Source organism: Micromys minutus (assembly GCF_963924665.1).
Source record: "Micromys minutus genome assembly, chromosome: 11".
NCBI lineage: Eukaryota > Metazoa > Chordata > Mammalia > Rodentia > Muridae > Micromys > Micromys minutus.
In genome coordinates, this window is record NC_137980.1 from 47,013,808 (window position 1) to 47,036,157 (window position 22,350).

At 36.2% G+C, this 22,350-nt stretch overlaps 1 protein-coding gene across 1 annotated transcript in view; it reads right to left on the reverse strand.

The window, feature by feature from the left end:
* The window catches only part of TOP1 (DNA topoisomerase I), a 76,390-nt gene that overhangs the window by 24,682 nt on the left and 29,358 nt on the right, over window positions 1-22,350 (reverse strand). The window contains exons 4-8 of the mRNA XM_080925645.1: window positions 20,810-20,933; window positions 19,081-19,136; window positions 15,875-15,970; window positions 13,681-13,756; window positions 7,465-7,571 (exon numbers count right to left, since the gene is read on the reverse strand). Coding sequence (XP_080781771.1) covers window positions 7,465-7,571; window positions 13,681-13,756; window positions 15,875-15,970; window positions 19,081-19,136; window positions 20,810-20,933 — 459 coding nt within the window. The remainder of the gene's footprint in view (window positions 1-7,464; window positions 7,572-13,680; window positions 13,757-15,874; window positions 15,971-19,080; window positions 19,137-20,809; window positions 20,934-22,350) is intronic.

A 22,350-nucleotide genomic window follows, 5' to 3' on the forward strand; every position in this document is an offset into this window, starting at 1 on the left:
TTAAATGTCAAAATAATTAACTAATCAATTGGTGGTACTCATTCAAAGGCTGAATATCTCACTGGAAAAGGCAGCAATTTCAAGCAAGATGAAAGAATATGGTAACTAAAAAAAAAAAGTTCGTTTCAATAGTTTCAGTTTAGAGACACTAAGTATTAAAAGATCATCCATCACTCAAAAAGCCCAGCACTAACTATGGAATATAAAAACTGTGATAAGTGCTCTACTTTGGTACTCTAACAATATGCCACAGTGGTCATGTGAAGGAGGCATTACTAAAATGATGGCATGCCAGTGAAAATTCAGAAGAAAGCAGCCCTATTTGAATGTACCCTTGTACAGTCAGACAGGATGCCTTTAGTCCCAGCATTCGGAAGTCAGAGGTCAGTAGAAGGCCGAGTTCTAGGACAGTCAAGGCTACAGAGTAAGACACTGTCTCAAGAAAACATAACAATCGCAAAAGGACTGAGAATAGTCTGAGGCACACTAAGTTTAAGGCACTTCTGAAATACACAAAACTATCTAGTAGATACTTGACGAAAAATTTAAATAAACTGCTGAGTAAATAACTCTCTAAAACATTTTATTTAAAAAAAAGTTAAGCTATACACTTTTTTTTCTAACAAGTGTATAGCACCCACTCAGAGTAGGGTACACCTAGACCTTAAATCATTAATAACTCAAGCTAAGAAGATAGCCTTGTGGCGATTTTTGATAATTAAAAATCAGTATGCTTAATCTATACACACCAAGAAAACTTTGACTATTTCCACATTACATTTTGTTTTACATGTACTTTAGTAAGATTTCAACTTATACTATCAAACCTTTAAAAAAAAATTCAAGTACTGACAAAAATATATTCATATAGTTTTATGCCAAAAGGCTTTAAAAAATCTGTACAAGTACCTCTCTTTTTAAAATAAAACTGTAAGAAAATACATTAAAAAATAAAAAATTAAGCATATAGTAAAACAATTAAATGCAGACATATACAAAGAACTAGTAAAATGCAAGCTCAATAAATATCTCAGCAATTATCTTTACAAAACTGATCTTGTACATAATATCAACAGATCTAAAAAACACAATGTTTTTAATATCATTTTAGTATTTACTCTGATTATAAACTCACCAATGAGACCCAGTATTTTACAGGTACAGATCTACTGATGGACTGGGCACTGCATCTGGATGTTTCTAATACCCCCTTTACACTGATAGACAGAACAACAACCACCCACTCAAGAGTTTGAAAAGAATCAGCCAGATAGAATCCATCTGATATACAGACTACTTTTAAATTTATCAATCTCTATCTATTGATACTTCTAAATAAAAGGAATTTTATAAACTCCTGGTTTGGGTTACTTGTTGTCTTTTGAGACAGGGTTTCTCTATGTAGCCCTGACTGTACTAGAAATAGCCCTGTAGACCAGGCTGCCTTGAACTCAGAGATCTGCCTGCCTCTGTCCCCTGAGTGCTGAGATTGTTCTGTTATTAATTAATTCAGAATCACAGAGTAAAAAATAAATAAATAAAATAATCCCTTCAAACTCTAACAATACTGTTATATAAAACTATAGTCAACATATATTGGCAAGTAATTTTCAACAAAAATTATGATCATTTTATGGTTAGAGGTGTCAGATTTAACACTGGAGTTTGCAAAGCATGGCACAGGGCAAGTCCTTTATACTATATACAAAAGTTAGCTCTATATAAACCAGGAAATTAAAATTCTAAATATAAAAGCTAAAGCTCATTTGGACATTAGAGGAAAATAAAGGGGAACAGCTTCATAACATTGAATTCAGCAACGATTTCCTGGATACAATAAATATAAAAGTAACAGCAACAAAACCACATAAGTTGCGCTAAATCAAAATTTTTAAAGATACCTGTGGATCAAATGGAATATTCAAGAAAGTAAGAGGTAACTCAAAATGAAAATAGCTGAAAGTTAAAAATCTTATAAAAGGTTAATAAAATACACAAAGAATTCCTTATTAGGCATAATGGAATTGGCCTGAAACGTAAGCCAGGAACCCAAAGCCAGCCTGAGCAACAGCAGTTAGGACAAACAAGGAAAAGCTGAATATTGGTAGAGGTACCTTCCTGTTTCCTACAATGAATATACCATTCTCTTCAAGTATACAAAGATTCCAGTTTTTCTATTTCTGCCCCACCAACACCTCTTTTGTTTGCCATCTTAATGGATATGTAGTATCTCATTATAGCTTATTTATGATAAGATGACAAATTTTGTGTGTATTTTAAATATACATTTAAATTATAAGTACTTAATATTTTCCTTTTTAAGTAAAAGTTTTATAGTCTTAGACCTAGAAGGAACAATAAAAGACTTTCCATAATCAACAACCACTTTACAGATAGGACGTTACTATACTAGCTAATGACAAAGGCCCAGATGAAGAAACTACCTAACCCTCAAATCTACTACTCTCCACATCAGAGAAAATGTTTGCAAGCATATCAAAACATCTGTAAGTGACTCATCTGTTAAAATAGTCACAGTGCAATTGTGGAGGGGCTCAGAATACCCTTATATTCTTAAAATTAAGATTCTAAACCATTTCTCACAATTCCTCCAAATTCAACATAGTTTTTCAAGACAAAAAAAAAAAAACTTCCTTACCATTTAAGCCAATTAAGAGATTCAATGGATCACTAAACACAAAACAGAAAATGCAAAATACCCCCCAACTGGAGTGAGAGGTTATTACCATTCAAATAAAATTGTAGTGTTGGTTTTCTAACACTCCAACACCAGCACCAATTAAGAATGGTAGGCTTATAAATTCAAGCTAGGTAGTAGTTTCCTTTAAAAAAAAAAAAAAGTTTTCTTGGAAAGGAGAAAGTTCAACAGTCTAAAAATGAATATAAAGCAGAAAAGTAGGCCTACATGCTTCTTCAGGTGTACCTTACAATAAATTATAAAACTTATGAACAATAAAAATTTGTAGATAAAAATCTAAAATTATAGATTTCTGGAAGCTGTCTAGAATGAACAAGACTCTGATTTGGAGAAAATATCAATAATCCTTATTTTTTAAGGTTTCTTAATTAGTTGTGTGTGTATATACTTATTTATTGTGTGGGCATTGTCACTGATAAGACCTATAAATCCTGATCTTTTAACATTAACTCCTTTACAATATTATATCCCTAACTTATTTTTTAACAGTTCTCTTTGCCAAAAGACTTGAAACCCAACCAGGCACTAGTGATGAACTGGCCATTCTTTAAGTCTTTTGGTAAAGAATCATCTGTTTATAATTAATCCTGTTCTTGCTTTTGGTTTTGTCTTGAAAGATGGTTGATTTGGGAACAAGATGATGCTTTCCCAGAAGAGGGCAGAGTTGGGGTTACGAACTACCATATGGGAATTTAACTAAGCACAAGTCCTTTGCAAGAGCATTCCGGAACAATGAGATAACTCTTTAAGCTTATGCATGCTTTTCTTAAATCTGAGTGAACATGGTTCTACGAGGTCAGCTGAGAGAACTGAAAACCCCTCTGCAGGTCTGTAACAGGTAACAAGGTCACAGAAGTTAAATACATTGCATTAAGAGATATAAAGCATATTGCCACTAACTTTATGGGGGGGAAAACATAAAGAAGCAATCAGGACCTGGGCTATTTTCCCATTCCAATAATTATGAAATAGAGGAAGATAATCAGACTAAGTTTATTTCTTTCTGTGGTCAGGACGAACATCTGCAGACTTTGGAGCAGTTCTGGTAAAGTGTGTTAATCTCTTTCACTTGGGATAGTAAAGGGAATCATAGCAAGAGAAACCTTCCATTAAAGTTCGCCAACTAGGCCACTGGTAGAACTCAGTGAGGACTTCTGCATGCAATAAGAAGCTATCTGTCCCTATATTTGGAGAAATATATTCCTACTCTCTATTTCTAGCAGCTTAAACTACATCATATCATTGGACAATGTTTAAGCACATATACAAGTTGAACAATGAGATTTGATAAAAGCATACTTAATCTATAGCAAAAATTGTTCCTTTTCAAACCATCTTCCAAGGACTAGCCTGTTCCTCTTTGAACTAAAATAAGAATTAAAACAAAAGTTTTGATCTCTTAGAGTTAATGTATGGCCACACTTGATTTCAATCCCCCAAGTAAAACTGGGACACTAAAGACCTCCCAGGCACCTGATTCTATGCTCAAAGGTTACCCTAAGGTTTTGGGGCCCATAGGGGAAATGATGGGACCACAGGAGTTCCTGGTGCCTGGGTAGCTTATTTTTTTTTTTTTTTTTAACTTTGTATAAAGGTCCATCTCTGCTCTTTAAGTTGTTAATTTGTACCAACTAACTACTAGCAGGAATTTTGTTATTGCCACTTCTCTGGCCCATCATTAGGTTTTCTATTTTGTGAGCATATATCCTTCCTCACCTCCCTAAAGTCAATCTAGAATTGTATCAGAGGTCGTCTTGCTGCTGATTGGTTGTAATAATAGCTGACAGCCAATAGCCGGGCAGGAAGTGGGGGGGGGGGGGGAATGAAACCTCTGGGGAGAGGAAAACCAGAGAAAAGCACAGATATGAGTTAGTCACGTGGTGGATCACAGACAAGGTAGTCAGGTTAAATTAGAAGAGCTAGCTGGGAGACTGCCCCAGCCAAAGGCCTACACCTTAAACTTTATTAGAAGCTTTATACTATTGGTGGGTCCAAGGAATTCCCTCTATATCCTAATAACAAGGAAATACAGTTCACAGCTCCTGAGCACCTAGCAGAGAAATCTAACAAATTGCTACTACTCACTTGAACATGATTCCCAATAGCAACTCCTAGTTTATTTAATATTTAAAGATAATTTTATTAAAAGCCTTTTATAAAAGCCTGATGTGGTAGCATGTACCTTTAATCCTAGCACTGGGAAAGGCAACCTGGGATATAAAGCATGTCTCAAAACAAAAAGAAGTAGGTGGAGAGTAGAGAGGTATAAAAGTGTTTCACTGTGAACTAACTCTAGGGAAATAATTAATGAAAAGTAAAATTAAAGCCTAAAAAAAGTAAAATAAACATTCTTTCCTTGTCTTACTTTGATCCCTAGAAGGATAGGGTCCCCTGCTTTGTCATATTTCTTTTTCACATCTCCCTTTTAACTCCAGGATCTCACAGCAACACACCAATAGAAACACTTCTGCCTCACTGCTCCCTGTCACCTCACTGGGCACTGCTATTTCCCATTCCTCAGAGATGCTGGGAACAGAGAGAGCAACACATAAAAAGATTTGGAAAAAAACAAACCAAAATGTGAGTAAAGGTTATGGTTATGCCAAGGATTAAAATTATAAATATACATATAGACAGATAGACACACACACACACACAAATATGTTGTGTGTGTGTGCATGTGTCTGAATGGAGAAAGGTAAAAGACATTTTTTTCTTGACTTAACCTGTGGCTCACTTGAAAAATTCCAATTAAAATATAAATTAAACATTACTGGTTTATCACTGTTCCTTAGGAGTCATTCACCTAATTCACCCTTCATTTTTTTTGTTTTGATTTGAGGCAGGGACTCTATGGCTGTCCTTAAACTCACTATGTAGACCAGGCTGGCCTCTAATTCACAAAAATCCTATCTATTCTGAGATTAAAGGCACTCAATACTCTGACTCTCCACCTAGTTTTTTGAGACAGTCTTTCTCATTGGAAGCTGGGTTTTAGTGATTCAGAGAACCGTAAAAATACACACACCTCTGCCGACCCTGCACACAAGGTGCCAGGAATCAAACTCAAGCTCTTGGGCAAGTACTTTACCAACTGACTCCTAGCCTGAATTTTATTTTAGGAATTTATTATTTATTTGTGTGTGTAAGTATAGAAAGGAGAGGGGCAAGAGTGTCCACAAAAGCCAGAAGTACTTGATCCCCTTAAACTGGAGTTACAGGAAACTATTGGCTGTCTGATTTGGATGCTGAGAATCAATCTTCCCTCTGAAAGAACAGCATTATTCTTAACACTTGAGCCATTTTTCAGCCCCGAATTAATTAATTACTAATGGCATAAAACTATCTGTTATAGAGTACTTTAGATATGTATTTGCTTGTGTGTGTGCATGCATAGAGCCACAGTACACAAGTGGCAGTCAGAAGACAAGTAACAGGATTTGATTCTCTTTCTACCAAGTGTGTTTTGGCAATCAAACTCAGGTGATCAGGCCTGGCAAAAGGTACCCTTAACCAATGAGCAATCTCACTACTTTAAATTTTAATTAGAAAACAAACAAACAAACAAACAAAAAAAAACCCCAAAAAACAAAAACCAAAAAACAAAATCAAAGTAACAAAAAAAAAAAACTTCTGGGCCATCTTAATCACCTAAATTAAAGGTGATTTTTTTTTTTTTCTTTCTGTAAGCCTGGCAACTTGAGTTTGATCCCTAGCATCTACATGGGGGAAGGAAAGAGATTCCAAAAAAGGTGACCTTCACACACTCTGTGATACACAACCCACACACATAATCATTTTCTTCCTCCCTCAATAATTTTTTAACTGTTTGAAGGTGTGTTTCTGTGAAGGTATGGGATCACATGTGTATTCCCATAGTAGTGCATGTGCCTGTGTCTACATGTGGACACAAGAGATAGATAAGTGATATCAAGTGTCTTTGTCACTGCGTCTACCTTATTTGATAATAGTCAGGCTCTCAGTGAACAGTTTTGAATCTAGCTAGGCTGACTGCCTCCTCAGCACAAGGATCACAGATGCGTCCTGCTGTGCTCTGCTTTTTCACATGGGTGCTGGGGATCTGAATTCAGGTCCTCATGCTTATGCAGCAAGCAATTTACCAACTGTTCTGTTACTCCAGCCTGAAATTTTCAATACTGACGTGTCATGAAGTTAGTAATTTCATGAAGCTAGTAATTTCATTATGATTCTGGATTTGTGTGGAGGTTTCCTTTGCTGTTGTTTTAACAAACTGGCAGTTTTATGAACATAATTTATAGAAGAAAAAAAAAAACCTTTACATAGTAAATACATTTCTAACACCAATAATGAACTGAGCATTTCAAAATGACACAGGAAAGTATGCTGGTAATTCTCAGCATAAAGATAGAATATATGATGATATAGGTAGACTTAGCCTGATTTAAACATTACATAGAGTATACACATGCACTGATATACCACTAGTAGGTACAATTTGGATTAAATGAATAAATGCATGCATTTTGTATTCCCTTCTTTATATAGGCTAATTCTACAGTTAATTCTATTCAATGACAGAAAACTAATTTTGAGATCCACTAGATTTAGAGCTAGTAAATTACTAGGATCTGAAAACTCTTCTTCTACAGTCTGTAAGTACTTCTCCATCAAATGTCAGGAAATTAAACTTAATATTTTAACTCTTGTTTAATTGGGCTGCACAATGAAAGTGCTGTTATCTTAACCCAGTAATGAGATGTTACCATTTCCACTTCTGTTCCTCTTCCTTTTTCGGCTTCTTTTTCTTATTATCTGGCTCAGCAACTTTTTTATCTTTATCTTTATTCTTGGGCTTTTTAAGTTTGCCATCCTACAAGGACACAGACAGAAAGCACTTAAGTCAGGACTGATTATACACCCGGAGGCTGCAGCTGCTAGAAAGAAAAACTATGAACAACAACAACAAAAAGCTACCTACAACTAGAAAAGATCTTTTATCTAATTCCTCCCCACCATCTAAAGAGAAAGTTTTACTGATATGTTACCATTGAGTTAATACTACCCCCAATCCCTCTGGCAAACAATTATTCAGGAATACCACATGGGGAAAACCTGGAGAACTGACAGTAATCCCAGGGTATTTTCCTCATTTACTTTAAAATGTGTTCATCTTTAATCTCTTCAAATCTAACAAAGTATAGAAAAGACATGCAATAAAGATTTAGTATTTGATCTGAAAGGGAATGTTGTGTCTCAGTTACTATTGTTTATACAGAGTATTCTCAACTGGGAACTGCTCACAGCAGCAAAATAAAAGACCACCAGTCAAGCATGATGATGCACATGTGTTGATCCAAGCGGTAAGGAAGCTGTAGCAGGGCTGTCATGAGTTCAGCCTGGATACATAGTAAGAGCCTGATTCAAAACAAAATCAAATCAAAACAAAAACAAACCACCACTAACAACAACAACAAAAAAAAACAGGTATGGTGGTAGCACACACCTTAATCCCAGTTTTAGAGAGACAAGAGGGAGGTGGATCTTTCGAGTCAAAGGCCAGCCTGATCTACAGAGCTCCAGGACAGCCAGGGCTAACACAGAAAAACCCAGTCTTAAAACAAACAAAGTGCTAGGTTAGGAAAGAGCCTGTTTATTTCAAGGACTCAGGTACTGAGAAACTAACTATGCTCTACACCCATGTTCTAAGGAAATACTAAGTAGACTCAGTGGACTAAAACAACATATGAGAGCCAAGGGTGGGAGAGAGATGAGACAGGAATTGGAAGGAAAGAGTTGAGAGTACCCTGTCTTTGTGTGTTTAAACAGCAGTGACTTATTAAGTCACAGGAGTTCAAGGCCAGATAGGTCACAAAGTAAGATTCTATCTTAAAAACACAAAACAGTCTGGGTAGCATATATCTTCAATCTTAGTATTCGGGAGACAGAGGCAGAGGAATCTTTTCAAGTTTGAGGCCAACCGTGGGTGTGCATGTATGTATGAAACTCTAAAACAAACAAAGAAAGCTTCAAAATTAAGAGTAAAATTTACCATTAAGAGACAAATCCAAAACATACATCCCAGCAAAGAATGTGACTCAACAGGTAAAGAGCCATATTCAACAGAATCTAATTTCTTCTGAAGGATTTCTAACTTTGATTCACATTTTCAGCATCACATTAGGCTTTACCTGTTAAGTTTTATATAGCAATGAAAGATGATTTATGGAATAGCACAGCTAGAAACTATTTAGATTCTTCTCTTCCAGCCATAATCAAGGTAGTTCTGAAATCAGTTTGCCATTTGATCAAAGTTATATAGCTGTTGCTGAGCATAATGAAACCCTAGCAGGAAACCCTAAATATATTTTAAAATCAATCAATCAAACAAACAATGAAAATGACTAGAGAACATCCTGTGAGTCTGTAATCAGATGGTAATCAAAGTAGTGATAAACTCAGGTCTTTAAGCAATAATTTTAAGGACAAAAAGCAAAAGCTACACTATTGCCCTGTAAGTAGCTATGAGGAATACAAGTGTGCAAGTAGAAAAACAGCATCAAAATAGCCTGTTGATGGAAAGTAGTGGCTCATGTCTAAAAATCCCTGTAGTCAAGGGTAAGGTAGGATGTTTGCTTGGAGTTTAAGGTCAGCCTGGGTCTATCTTAAAAGTACAAAATATGCTGGGGTAGTTACACCTTTAATCTTAATGTTTGGGAGGCAGAGGCACAGAGATCTTTGAGTTTGAAGCCAATGTGGTTTACATGGGAATCTCCAGATTAGCCAGGACTACATAATGAGACACATCTCAAACAAAACAGACTAGAGATTTGGCTCAGCACTTAAGGGCACTGACACTTCTTGCACAGTCTATTTGATTTGCCATATACATAGTAGTTCACAATCATCTGAAACTCCAATTCCAGAGATCTGATGTTCTAACTTCTGCAGGCACCTGACATGCATGGCGAGTGCACACACACGCTCACACACAGGTGCGCACACACATATATATAATTATACACACACATACATACATGTGGACAAAGTCTCATACACATAAAATTTTTAAATCTTAAAAAAGAAAGAAAACACAAAAGGAGGGGAGTAGAGAGACAGATCAGAGGTTAACAGTACTTGTTTTTGCAGAGAAGAGTAGGTTTGGTTCCCAGGATCCATATGGTGGTTTAAGACCAACTAATTCTAATTCCACGGAACTGCTGCCCTCTTTCTGGTTCATGTGAACCATGTATGTGGTAAACACATACTCATGGGGGAAACACATAAAATAAAAATCTGTAAAATAAACTTAAAAGTAAATAAAAACGTTTCATATGCTTTGGTGGTTAATTTTTATAGTCAACTGGAAAGGCTTTTGGAACCATAGGAACACAGCTCTGAGCCATGATGGTACAGTGGGTTTTGCTAGAAATGCTTGACTCAAGATAGACAATCTGAGAACCCAGTCTGAATGGGGGCGAAGGGCAAGAGAAAGTAAGCAGAATAAGAGCAATTTACCTCTACTCCCCAAGTGCAGATACAGCATGACCATCTATCTACCTTATGACCCTGACACCATACACACATGCCCTGAAAGCTCAAACTATAGCCAAACACGAGCCTTTCTCCTAGAAGTTGATTTTGTTACAAAATTTGTCACAACAATAAGTAACTACTATAAGAAAACTGTACTGAGAAGTAGAGCTGTTGCTCTACCTAACCAGGTGGTTTGTTCAACTGTTGAATTGCTTTATGGATCCATTTGAAAGTAGAAGTTTAAGACCTATGAAATGAACAAGCCCTAGAATGCTGTAAATAAAGATTAATGGACCATACTGGTGGGAGTACAAAAGACACAAATGCTGATGGAAATACAGAAATAACTGCCTGCTTACAGTTATATGAGTTACATGCAGATTACATGAGAGACTAGATTAGCATCTGTTATTTAGGAAAATAGTCTGGCTATATTCTGCCTGTGTCCTGAGAATATCAGTAAGGTCAAGTCAAAAATAATAGAGTAAGATTTTTGGTGAAAGAAATTTCAAAACAGCATAAAACCAAACTATGGCAGGATTCCCACTCACTGCTTAGTCAGCCAAGGTAAAGAAAACAATGTGTAATTTCACCAGGAAGGAGAATGGTCAAAAAGTCTAAGTTGTAGCTAGAGCAGGTGCAGACCAAGTAACTGTAACCAGTAAGATGACACCATATAGGAGAAATCTACTACTTTGCACAGGAACAGGAACAGTTTCCCTCTTGAAAACAACTGTACCAGACTCAGCAACCAAAGCACACTGAGGCCTAACAACTTTGTAGAAGGGCCCGATTCTCCAGTTTGAAGCAGAACCTGCCAACATCTTGATGCCAAGTTTGCAGGAATGTAAAATCCAAGCCACAACATCATAAAGGCTTACAACAAGGGCTCAGAAAATAAGGCCAACCAAGGTCAGATTCCTTAGAAGGCTCTAAAAGATATTAAATGAAATCATAAAGGTAGAGCCCAAGTTTTAATGGAGCCTTAGGATGTTGGAGATGCTAGAATGATAGGACCTCCACTGAGAAAAGATGTAGGTATAGTCTGCTTGTGCTGCAGGTGACGATAAAAGAAAGATGAGGGTACTCAAACCTACTGGAGTCCACATGTTGTTACTGTGAATGGCAGATGGTAGACATGGAGCTGTATATGCTTTGGTGTTTGCTTTGCTCTACTTCAGTCTTACTTCACTCTCATCTTTACTTGCTTTATCCTATTTCTCTATTTTGAAAGGGTGATGTTTATTTTGTGCCCTCGTATATTAAAAGTGTATAATTTATTTTTAATTTCACAGGGACTCAGAATTAGATTTCCTTGAACCTTAGAAGAGACTAGACTTTCAGTGTTGAAACTGTTGAGATAATCAGAATTTTGAATTATCAGAGAGTTACTATATTTTGTAAAACAAGATGGCCATAAGTCAAAGAAGACACAGATGAAATGTTAGGAGGAATGTTCTGCTTTTGTATCAAACTAATGGGTGAACTTGTGACAGTTAATCTTCACTGTCAACTTGGCTAAAATCTAAGAAGACACCTGTCATGCCCATGAGACTATTTCCAAAGAAATATACCAAAGGTTAGCTGAGAAAAAGAACCCTTGCTAACTGTAAGCAGCAGCAACCCATAGACTGAAGACCCAGAATGAATCAAGAGCTTCTTGGCCGTCTGTGCAGCATAACCCAACACTTTATACTCTTCCCACCATAACAGAATATATTTCTTCAAGCTGTAAGCCAAAATAAACTTGTCCTTCAATTGCTTGTCAGCAATGTCCCAGCAAATGAAAAGAACATTAAAAAAAACAAAACAAAAAAACTCATTACCTCACTAATATGCAAAATATTCCTATTTTTATATTATCATTTACAAATGATCCATCAGGGAAACTACTGCCCATAGAACAATCCCAGAGACAAATTAAAAGTAAGAAAGAAATATCACTGAGTGAAGTTTGATTAATTCTAACACCTGGGGTCCCTATCATAAGAGAACTGTGCATCAATGTTTAGTCTTTCAGCACATATTTTTCTACAGAGAGAGGGATGCTACACAGAAATATTAAAGTCAAAAGCTGTCCCTTTTCTAAACTGTTTAACATAGAGCAGTATAAAGGCAAAGCAATGGACTGCAAGAACTTGATTTTACTAGTCTGTACTATGTAAATGAGAGTACAGTAGCTGCGTAGTATAACAACTATTCCTATCAGGCCCATGAATTAGTTATCATTAACTGGAACTTTGGCTAAGCAGGCACTAATGATCTGAAAAACTACAACCTTCTAACTGTAGGAGCTGATTACCTTTTTAGCTTTTTAAAAAATTTTCTTGCTAACAACTCTTTAGTACAAGAAATTAAAAAAAAAAAAAAAGTGGGCTGGAGAGCTCAGTTGTTGAGAGCACTGACTGCTCTTCCAGAGGACCTAAGTTCAATTCCCAGCAACCACATGGTGGCTCACAACCATCTGTAATGGGGTCTGATACCCTCTTCTGGTGTGTCTAAAGACAGCGACAGTGTGCTCATATATATAAAATAAACAGATCTTTGGAAGGAAGAGAGGGAGGAAGGAAGAAAGGAAGGAACTGCATTATTTTACACCTACCATAAGCACCAAATAGAATCCTTGGAAAAAAGCACATGAACTGAAGTTAAGAGATTAAGGAAGATTGTAAAACAGTAGAAGGGAGAAAATAATGTGTGTTCCAGACAGAAGAACAGCGTGCACTACACACAGAACTCTGCAGTACAAAATCTGGTGCGAAAAACAAACAGGCAGTCAGTATGACCAGAGCAAGGTGAACTCAGAAGGAACAAAATGAAGCAAGGCACAAACAAGATGCAGAGACCAGACTGAGGAGTGGTGCTCCAGAGCTTAGATCTCATCCTACAACCAAGAGGGAACTCATTAAAGGACTTTAAATTTGGGCAGTTATTTAAAATGAGGAAAGAGCACGCTTCATTGAACATGAAATATTGTCAAAACAGAATCTTCAGAGTTGAGAAACCAAATGTTTATGAACATTTTTCTGCATACCTACAGGTGGCATATTTTCTCTATCAGTATCAACACAAGCTAAGAATAGACAAAGAGTAGACTCAAGGGTGGCTGATACTCTGGATACCTCAAAATCTTGGCACACTCAGTGTCACAGTCACAACTTGTGAAACTTTTCCCCACTCTTACTACTACAACAAACTGAAATATTTCTAAAACTCATTTAGCTTCCAAAGCTATTTTAGGACCAATGAGATTACTCAGCAGTTAAAGGTACTTGCTGTCAAACCTAATAAGCCCAGTTCAATTTCCAGGAGAGTCGACTTCTCTCTGAACTCCTCTGACTGCCACATGTGCATCATGGTGCACACGCACACACACAAAATTTTTTTAAATCTCATGTTTTTAGGGCTGTTTTATACAAACATAAGCCTCAAAAACTTTTACTAACCTCTTCTTCTTCTAGTTTTCTTTTCTTCTCCTTCTTGATATCTTCTGTCTTAATTTTCTTAGGTTTATAATCAGTACTAGAAAGGGGAACATGAATATGCAGTTAATGTAACGAAGACTCAAGAGTTCTCACCTACAGGATTAGGATCTCCCAAACCTTTGAAGTGTCCATTGCAGATTTGACTGATGTTATTCTTAATGGGCATTCTACAATAGTAAAGATGAGATTAAGGTCTGGATATGTGCTCAAGCTGCTAAGACTACTGGCTGCTCTTGTAGAGAACCTCAATTTAGTTACCAGCACCCGTATGAAATATCTCACAACTATCTGTAACTTCCGTTCTAGAAGATCTGATGTATCCTTTAGGTTTCTGTGGGTACCAGGTATGCATGTGGTATACATACACATGTTCAGGATCGTAGACATAAAAAAATAAAATACAGCTAAAAGACAGACAGAAACAGACTGGAGACCAATAAATGTAATGCTATGAAGAGCTGCCTGACAAACAAACTTAGTTTCTCCGGAAAAACAATAAGCACTCTTAACCACTAAGCTATAAGTGTAGCCAATATATTTGATTTCTAAATGTTATATGCACATATGACTGAGTGCTCATATTCATGGAGGCCAGTGGACAATTTGTACTGTCCTCCTAAAGAACATTCTCAATCTCCTTTGAGACATGGTTTCTCAGAAGATTGGAGCTCACTAATTAAGCTGGACTAACTAAATTGCTGGCAAACCCTAACCCTAACCCTTTCCCAGCCTTAGCATGCTCCATCATACCTGAAATGTGTATGTGGGTTTGAAACAAACTCAGATTCTCATGCTTGCAAGGTAAGCACTTTATCAACTGTGCTACAGCCTCAGCCATTCTATCTTAAGTCCTCTGACTATTAGAATATAGTAAGCTACATGATCAAACTAGTAAAATAGAAGAGGTAAATATAAGTCTTAAATAAAAATATCAACTTCACTATCTCTATACATTGAAGGTTTTCTGATATATCAAAGGAACAGATCTTAGAAGAGAACCGAGGTATAGTCTCATGTAGCCCAAGCTAGCCACAAAGTCACTATGTAGTCAAGAATGAGTGAGTTTCTGATCCTCTTGCCTCTACTTCCTAAATGCTGGTATATGAGGTGTATATACTACTACACCCAGTTTTATGAGGTGCTGGGATCAACATATGACTTTCTGTGTGGTAGATAAGTAGTCTACTAACTGAGCTATATCCCTAACCCAAAATTTCTTTACTTGTGGTATAAAATTGAAAAACTTCTAAGGGACTAAAATAATTTCCCTTCACTAATTATGTATGATTTGAAATGTCTATAATAATATGTATTTTTAATAAAATAAAACCCCACATAACCCATAAATTAATTTGTTTTTTTTCCCCCCAAGACATGGTTTTTCTGCACCCTAGCTGTTCTAGAACTTAAGCAATCCATCCACCTGCCCCAGCCTCTTGAATACTAGGAATAAAGGTAGGCGCCATCATGCCTGGCTCTGGCCTTTTCTTTTTAAAAATTGTTGAAGTATCTCTTCTCTTTTATAATTCATCTTTAAATGTTTTATAAACTTCATTATAAAAAAAATAAAAAAACTCTTCCAAATTACCAGACCAAAACTAGCTATAGCTCAATGAACATCTATATTTATATAAGGCACTCAAAATGAGTTCTATAATTTCTATAATTATATCTATAACTAAAGTTCTATAATTTCATTCAATTTTACATTTTCAGTATAGAATGTAGCTTATGCCCTTATCTATCAAGGGGGGGGAGAATAATCAATAAATCAGAAGTAGAAAAACAATTATTTTTATATCCTCTTTCATAATTAATGCAGACAGTACGTCCTCATCCCTTTTAATTTAGCTTTTCCTATTCTCTTTCTTCAAAGTATTAGTAGATTCCAGGAGAGAATGTGGTTTTTATTCTTTCTGAGATTATGTGACCTTGCTGAATATTATACATTTTAAATCCATCCATATTCCTACAAAAGTTTTTCTTTAGAGCTGAATAACACATTCTACTATCCACACACATATCAAATGTTCATTATCCATCCATAAACAACCTTAATGAACAAGGCTGATTTCAATTTTTTGGAACAAACATTCTTTTCAAATTAAATTTTCTTGAAATGTTCCACTTTAATCAAAAAGAAAGAAGTACATACTCATCTTCATCTCGAGGCCTCTTCAGTGGCTTTATATCCTCTTTTGGAGGAGCAAAATAGCCATCATCTTCAGGTTCATCTTTAATTCGTGGTGGACTAAAGAGAAAGAAAACAAAACAGCTAGTTACTGATTACTAGAATGTCAGAATTGTGTTAAATAACACAGTAAGTAGGTGCCTTGCCTAGTTTTATGTTCACCTGACATAAGCTAGAGTCATCTGAAAGGAGGGAACCTCACCCGAGAAAATGCCTCCCTAAGATACAATTGTAGGGCATTTTCCTAATTAGTGATTGATGTGGGAGGGCCCCCCTTAGGCTGCTGGTCCTGACCACTATAAGTAAGCAGGCTGAGCAAGCCATGACAGGCAAGCCAGCAAGCAGCACCCTTCCATGGCCTCTGCACCAGTTCGTACTTCCAGGTTCCTAACCTGAATTTTTTCAGTGATAAACAGTGATACAAAAAAAGAAAAAAAAAATGCTAATGAAGATGTAAAACTAGTACAGCCACTATGGGAATCCTATAGAGGACTATACCTAAGAACAGAATCACAATATGACCCAGCCATACTACTCCTGGGCGTATACCCAAGAGAAGCTTCGTGAGTATACCATACAACACAGTCTCTGTAAATCCACAACAATCTAAATCCAGAACCAGTGTAGATACTAATTAATAGATGGGTGGATAAAGAAAATATGGCACATGCACAATAAAATTTTATTCAGACACAAAGAATAAAACATGTCAACTACAGGGAAAATTTAGAACAAATACCATGTTTTCTCTCTTATGCAAAGAAACCTCAATTTCTAAAAATGTGGCATGAAAGGGGATGAAAAGACGGCACAATGGTTAGGAGCACATGCTAATCTTCCAGAAAGCCTGAGCTCAAGTACCAGCACCCACATGGTGGTTCACATCTGTTAATTCAAGTTCCAGGGGATCCAATGTACTCTTCTGACATCTGTAGTGATTAGGCATGGGCTTGGTGTATAGAAATACATGAGGGTACAATACTCATATACAAAAAAAAGAAATCTTAGAATGTTCATGAAAATAAAAGGTGAGTATGAAGAAGAGAGGCTTAAGGCAAGAAAAAAAAAAGAATGTCACATTTTCTTCCCTTTGCAGAGTCTAGATTTAAGTATATATTTATATAGAATATATGAACAAAGTACAATGACATTATGAAACCTATACTAACTAGAAAGAATAAACTGGGGGTCTGGAGAGATGGCTCAGCACTCATAAAAAGCACTTGTTCTTGCAAAGGATCCAGATTTATCTCCTAACACTTACTAGGAAGCTTGCAACCATCTATAACTCTAGTTCCAGGAAATCCAACACCTTATTTTTACCTCCATGGAAATCAGGCATGCACTTAGTGCACAAATAAAACATTCATTCATACAGGTAAATTTTTAAATCTAACTTTTTCTTTTTTAAATAAGTTGGGAACAGTTGCAAACGTCTGTAATTTCAACACTTCCAACAATTAAGAAGGAACAGGAGTCAAGGTCTTGGTTATATATGAGTTCAAGCCACTCCGAATTTCAGAAGACTCCATTATTCACAAACAATGAGACAGGGGATCATGTAGGTCAGCTATCTTACAGTGATGTGGTGGTGGTGGTGAAGATGATGATCAAGGAAGAAAAGTAGGAGGAGGAAGAAAAGAAGAAGAATCACGGATGACAGGGACAAACACTCAGAAACCTTGGAATGTTCTTTCCTATCTTGGCTTGATACATCTCTTCTAATTAGACCTCCCAAAATAAAGCTATCATCTATGAAGTGATGGATCTGAAAAATAAGTATCTAGTTTCAACTATAAAATATATTCACAGCATGAAGTATAGTATAGATAATATATAATGAATGTATCTTACTTTCTTTCTAAAAGGATTATATCCATTTCCTTGCAAAATTTGAATGTTTAAAGAGATTAACTCTTCTTATTCCAGCATATTTCCCCTAATCCCCAAATGCCACTTTTAAGCTGTTTCTCCTTCTATTCTCACCCAATTACAAAGCCCCGGAGATACAGAAGAAACACACAACATCCACTGGTTCAAAGTTAATGCTCCATCCTAAGTGTCACGTGTGAAAGCAAGTAGTGAATTACCAAACTTCAAAGATGTTCTTTAAAAAAAAAAATCCAAGATAAAGTTTAAGTGAAGCATACACACCTCACTGCTGACAAGAGGCCAGCAAAGATAATCAGAGGCAAAGAGTTGACCTTCTTAAATCCAAAGTCTGTAAGTTATTCCATGATGAAAAGTTCAAATGATCGATTCATATCTTAGTTTAAGAAGTCTTGCATAATCTCTTAGCAAAGATAGACATCATGAGCCTTAGATAAATCCCATTTATCTAAGAAACGAAATTCCTAGGGTACTTTGTAGAATGCTTACTCAACTTTATTATTCTGTTTTCTTAAACCAGTTGTAAAACATCCCTATAGAAGGCACCTGTGCTTCTCTTTTTCTAAAGAACCTCAAGGAAGAAAACCTCTCAAAACTCTTTGTTCCTGTCAACAAGACAAATGCTTTGAACAAGCCTTAAGAAATCTATTCTGTGGTTCCATGGAAGACATCGGAATGTACTGTGTGATCTTAAATGATCCTCTCACTCTTCGGAGGACTTGGGCACTTACTTTAGGGAACTCAAAATGAGGAAAACAGAAAAGATGGAGTGCAGAGTGTAAAAAACGGGACTACAGGTAATATACATTTACATATGCTTACTTAAACATACATTTATCCCTAAAATTAGTTCAATAAGGTTCTATATATGTCTTACAATATTACAAATAAGTAATTTATTGTAAACTAAGAAATTCCATAATTACTACCAAGAAGTTTCTTTTGAAATATTGGGGAATAGTGAGGTGGACACACTAAAAGTCCATACACTATATATACGCTAACATGGCAAATTTTGTGGTATATACATTCCTCAACTTTTAAAATTCTTACTCTGTTAGTCTTATCCATTTCTAGTAAATTTCTGGATAAATGCTCTTCAGTCTCACTAACTAGAACTATAAAAAAACAAAGTTGGCCTAGGTCAAGTACACTGTTAAGTGACATTTTTTTGAACCATCAAGGTGGCTAGTTCAGTTCATGTTGGAAAAGCTTAGACATCACCATGCAGAGTCACCCCCCCCCCCCAAAAAAAAAGCTGCCATAGCAAAAGGTCTTACCTGGAGAAGCCATTTTCCTTCTCCTTCTTTATTTTTGCATCCCCAGCAGCTCTAATCTGAAAGGTAAAACCATAACCACTCAGTCACTGCTTTGAAAGTATTTCACACTAAAACGAGACAAAAATCTCTTACTCAACTGTATTACCATCAATTTGGGAGACTTTAAATTTATTAGCATACACTAATTATACATACAACAGGTTTCATTATAAAATTTATACAAGTATATATATGGGTACTCTAATCTACCTGATACTCATCCCCACATTCCTAAAGATCCCCTCCCTAATCAGTCTCTTCCACTGCCATGACTTATCTTTTCTTCATTCTTTTTGGATGTCCCACTGAGTTGAATCAGGATTGCTTACAGTATATAAAAATTAGGCATCTTACTTGAGAAAATGTCTCTCCTTTCTCTACTAACCATTAATGGATGGTAATCTTTAAGGAAGAGACCTTGAGTCTCTACTCTTCTCCGAGACAGAATATTGACAGGCTCAATACTATTCATGTCTTGTGCTGATAATCACAGCCATTGAATGGTTCAGGAATCTGAGACTATGCCAGGGTATTTTGGAGCATCTTGATCCTGGACTGACTCTTTTTAGCAAAACTAAAGTGGGTCAACTAAAAACATTTCCCCAAGGCTGTTTTTTGACAATTCTAGGTGAAATTGATTGAGAATCTCCCCAATAAATATATATCCATTACTCAAAAATTTGCTGCTAACAGTGCAGAGAGAGGAAAAAAAAAACCAACAACAAAAAACCCCACCCCACTAAAACCAAAATAACTAGTCTATTTCCTGTCCTCTCTACTAGTGTGTGTGTGTGTGTGTGTGTGTGTGTGTGTGTTTCCCCATCTACAACTTTTTCACACTTGTTGAAAAAACAAATCATTCAAAAACCTTGACACATATACACAAGGGGATGACCTTCAGTTCCCTATTTATAGGGTTTCTGAAAAGACACAAAATGATCAGTGCACTGGCAACCTCATAGAAATACGGAGACTCCAAGTCAGGAGTATACAAGGATGTCTTGTTCCACAGTCTCTATTTCCCATTGTCTGAGTTTTCCATTCAAGAATCTTCATTCTTTTTTGAGACAGGATATACATCCCAGATTGGGGATCACTTTGAACTCACTTTGTAACCCAAGATGATGACCTTGAGTTTCTACTCCTATCTCTTTAACTCCCAAGTGCTGGGATAACAGGCATGTATAAACATAACTGGTTTAGTTAGTGCTAGGAATCACAAGACTTCTTGCATGCTAGTCAAACTTAGTTTATCAACTAAGTACAGACCTATCCCCAGAATATTCTATTTTTTCATCAAAAGAGACCCAGTAAAGCTTTAGACCTTCTTCCAAAAACAAAACTTTCCATAAAACAGAAAGATGTTTCCAGAAACTTTATATCCACATTGTAGTTTAAAATAGACTTACTGCATTGTGAACGACACAGAATTAAATAATTTGGTTATCATAGTTTCAGACATGTTGAATCTAAAGTCTTTTTTGAGGGAGGTAGTGGGGAGTTTAGAGTACATTCCAAGGAAGCCAGGCAATAGCTACAGTACTGCCTAAGAACTCTGAAGTCTACAGAGTTTTAACTCCCATGGTCAAGGGTAGATATAACAAAGTTACTTTCATTACCACTTCTAAAGTAATCAGAATAAAAGTACATCTTAATTCTCTTTGTTCCCCCTTAAGGGAAAGTTCTGTACCTTTTCCTCCTTTCGTTTTTCCTTGTCTCTGTCTTTATGTTTGTCTTTATGTTTTTCTGAGCTTCCATCTTTGTGTTTGGTTTTCTCTTTCTCTTTGTGTTTTTTTTCAGAATCTTTATGTTCGCTGTTAAAAATAAGACACAAAGTTACCCTAGAATAAGAACCACAAGATCAATTCAAAAGACACACACCATGAAAACTTATAATGCTTATTATACAGTCTTGAAAAAAGGTTCAAAGACTGCTTGCTGACTGTAGGGCTAAATTGACCAGGTGTAACCAGAAAACACTAAAAGTCATCAGGAGTTTGTTTTGATCTCCCTTCAGCTCCTAGGTATAAGCTGCTGTTGGGATAGGAGCCTATGGTGAACTAGGAAGGACAAAGACATGTACCCAGTACATAACTGCACTACTGTATTAGGAACACATAAACAACAAGAAATATAAAATATTCTGTGGTATAACTTTGCTTGTCCTGAACATGGTTACTTGTTTTCTATCCTAACAGAAGCTTCTTTAGGATGCCTTCACAATTGCCTACGTATTACATGGGAATTTGGAGTTCCCACTTTGGGGTTCTTACTCTCATTAACAAAAGAACTTAGAAGAGATTCAGAAGGAAGTTTAGGGCACACAAGTGGAAATCTTCATACTTGTCAGAGGAAAAAGAGAAAAGGGGAAGACAAGAAAAAACATCTATGCTGTTGAATTAGGCCAGTATGTTCAACAATGTAGGTCTGCAAATAGCCACTTGGCAAACAAGCAGCTACATGGCAGAAGGGGTATTGGGAGAGTTGTCTTAGTGAGAAGTCCATCCAGGCTAGCCTGGCCCACATATCAAAAGAAAAAAGAAAAAAGAAAAAAAAAAGACATGTTAAGCTTCCAGGTTAGGTCTCACAGAAGCAAGTAGAAAAACTCTACAGCACTACAAAATGGAAGCTCTGCCAAGTGATTGACTCCAGAACATCCCTTAAAAGTTGTAGAATATACAGCAGGCTTAATCTTATTTCTATAACTTTTTAACAAAAAATACAGTGAAAGTTCTATCTCCAACTGATATAAGAGGATTCACTCCAACTTACCCAAAAGTATTTGTTGGCTGTGCCATACTCAAGACAAAACACTGTAAAGTGAATAGCCCAACATGCTGAAAGCTTTCCTTCTAACTTTAGCTAGGAAGAAATAGTTACTGCTAGATAAAGTTTGTATATCTTACAGACCTCTTCCTCACAATAAGACCCACCTGAAAGCAAGGACATTATTTCTAAGCCTTGCTTTGAAAGAGGTATGTGGTCATATTAGTAGCCCTGTAAAAGTACATTTCCTATTTTGGAAAGCAAAATATTACAAGGCAAGTTATTAAAATAATCATACATGCTCATAAGATCTTCTAGAAATTCCTTAGGGAAATAATGTTACCTACTAAGGTGTTTATTTTGGTACTTATCATAATCCCCAAAAGGAAAATGAAAATGAGAAAATAGAAACAATCTAAATGACTAACCAGAGATAAAATTGTGTTATATCAAATTCTTTTTAAC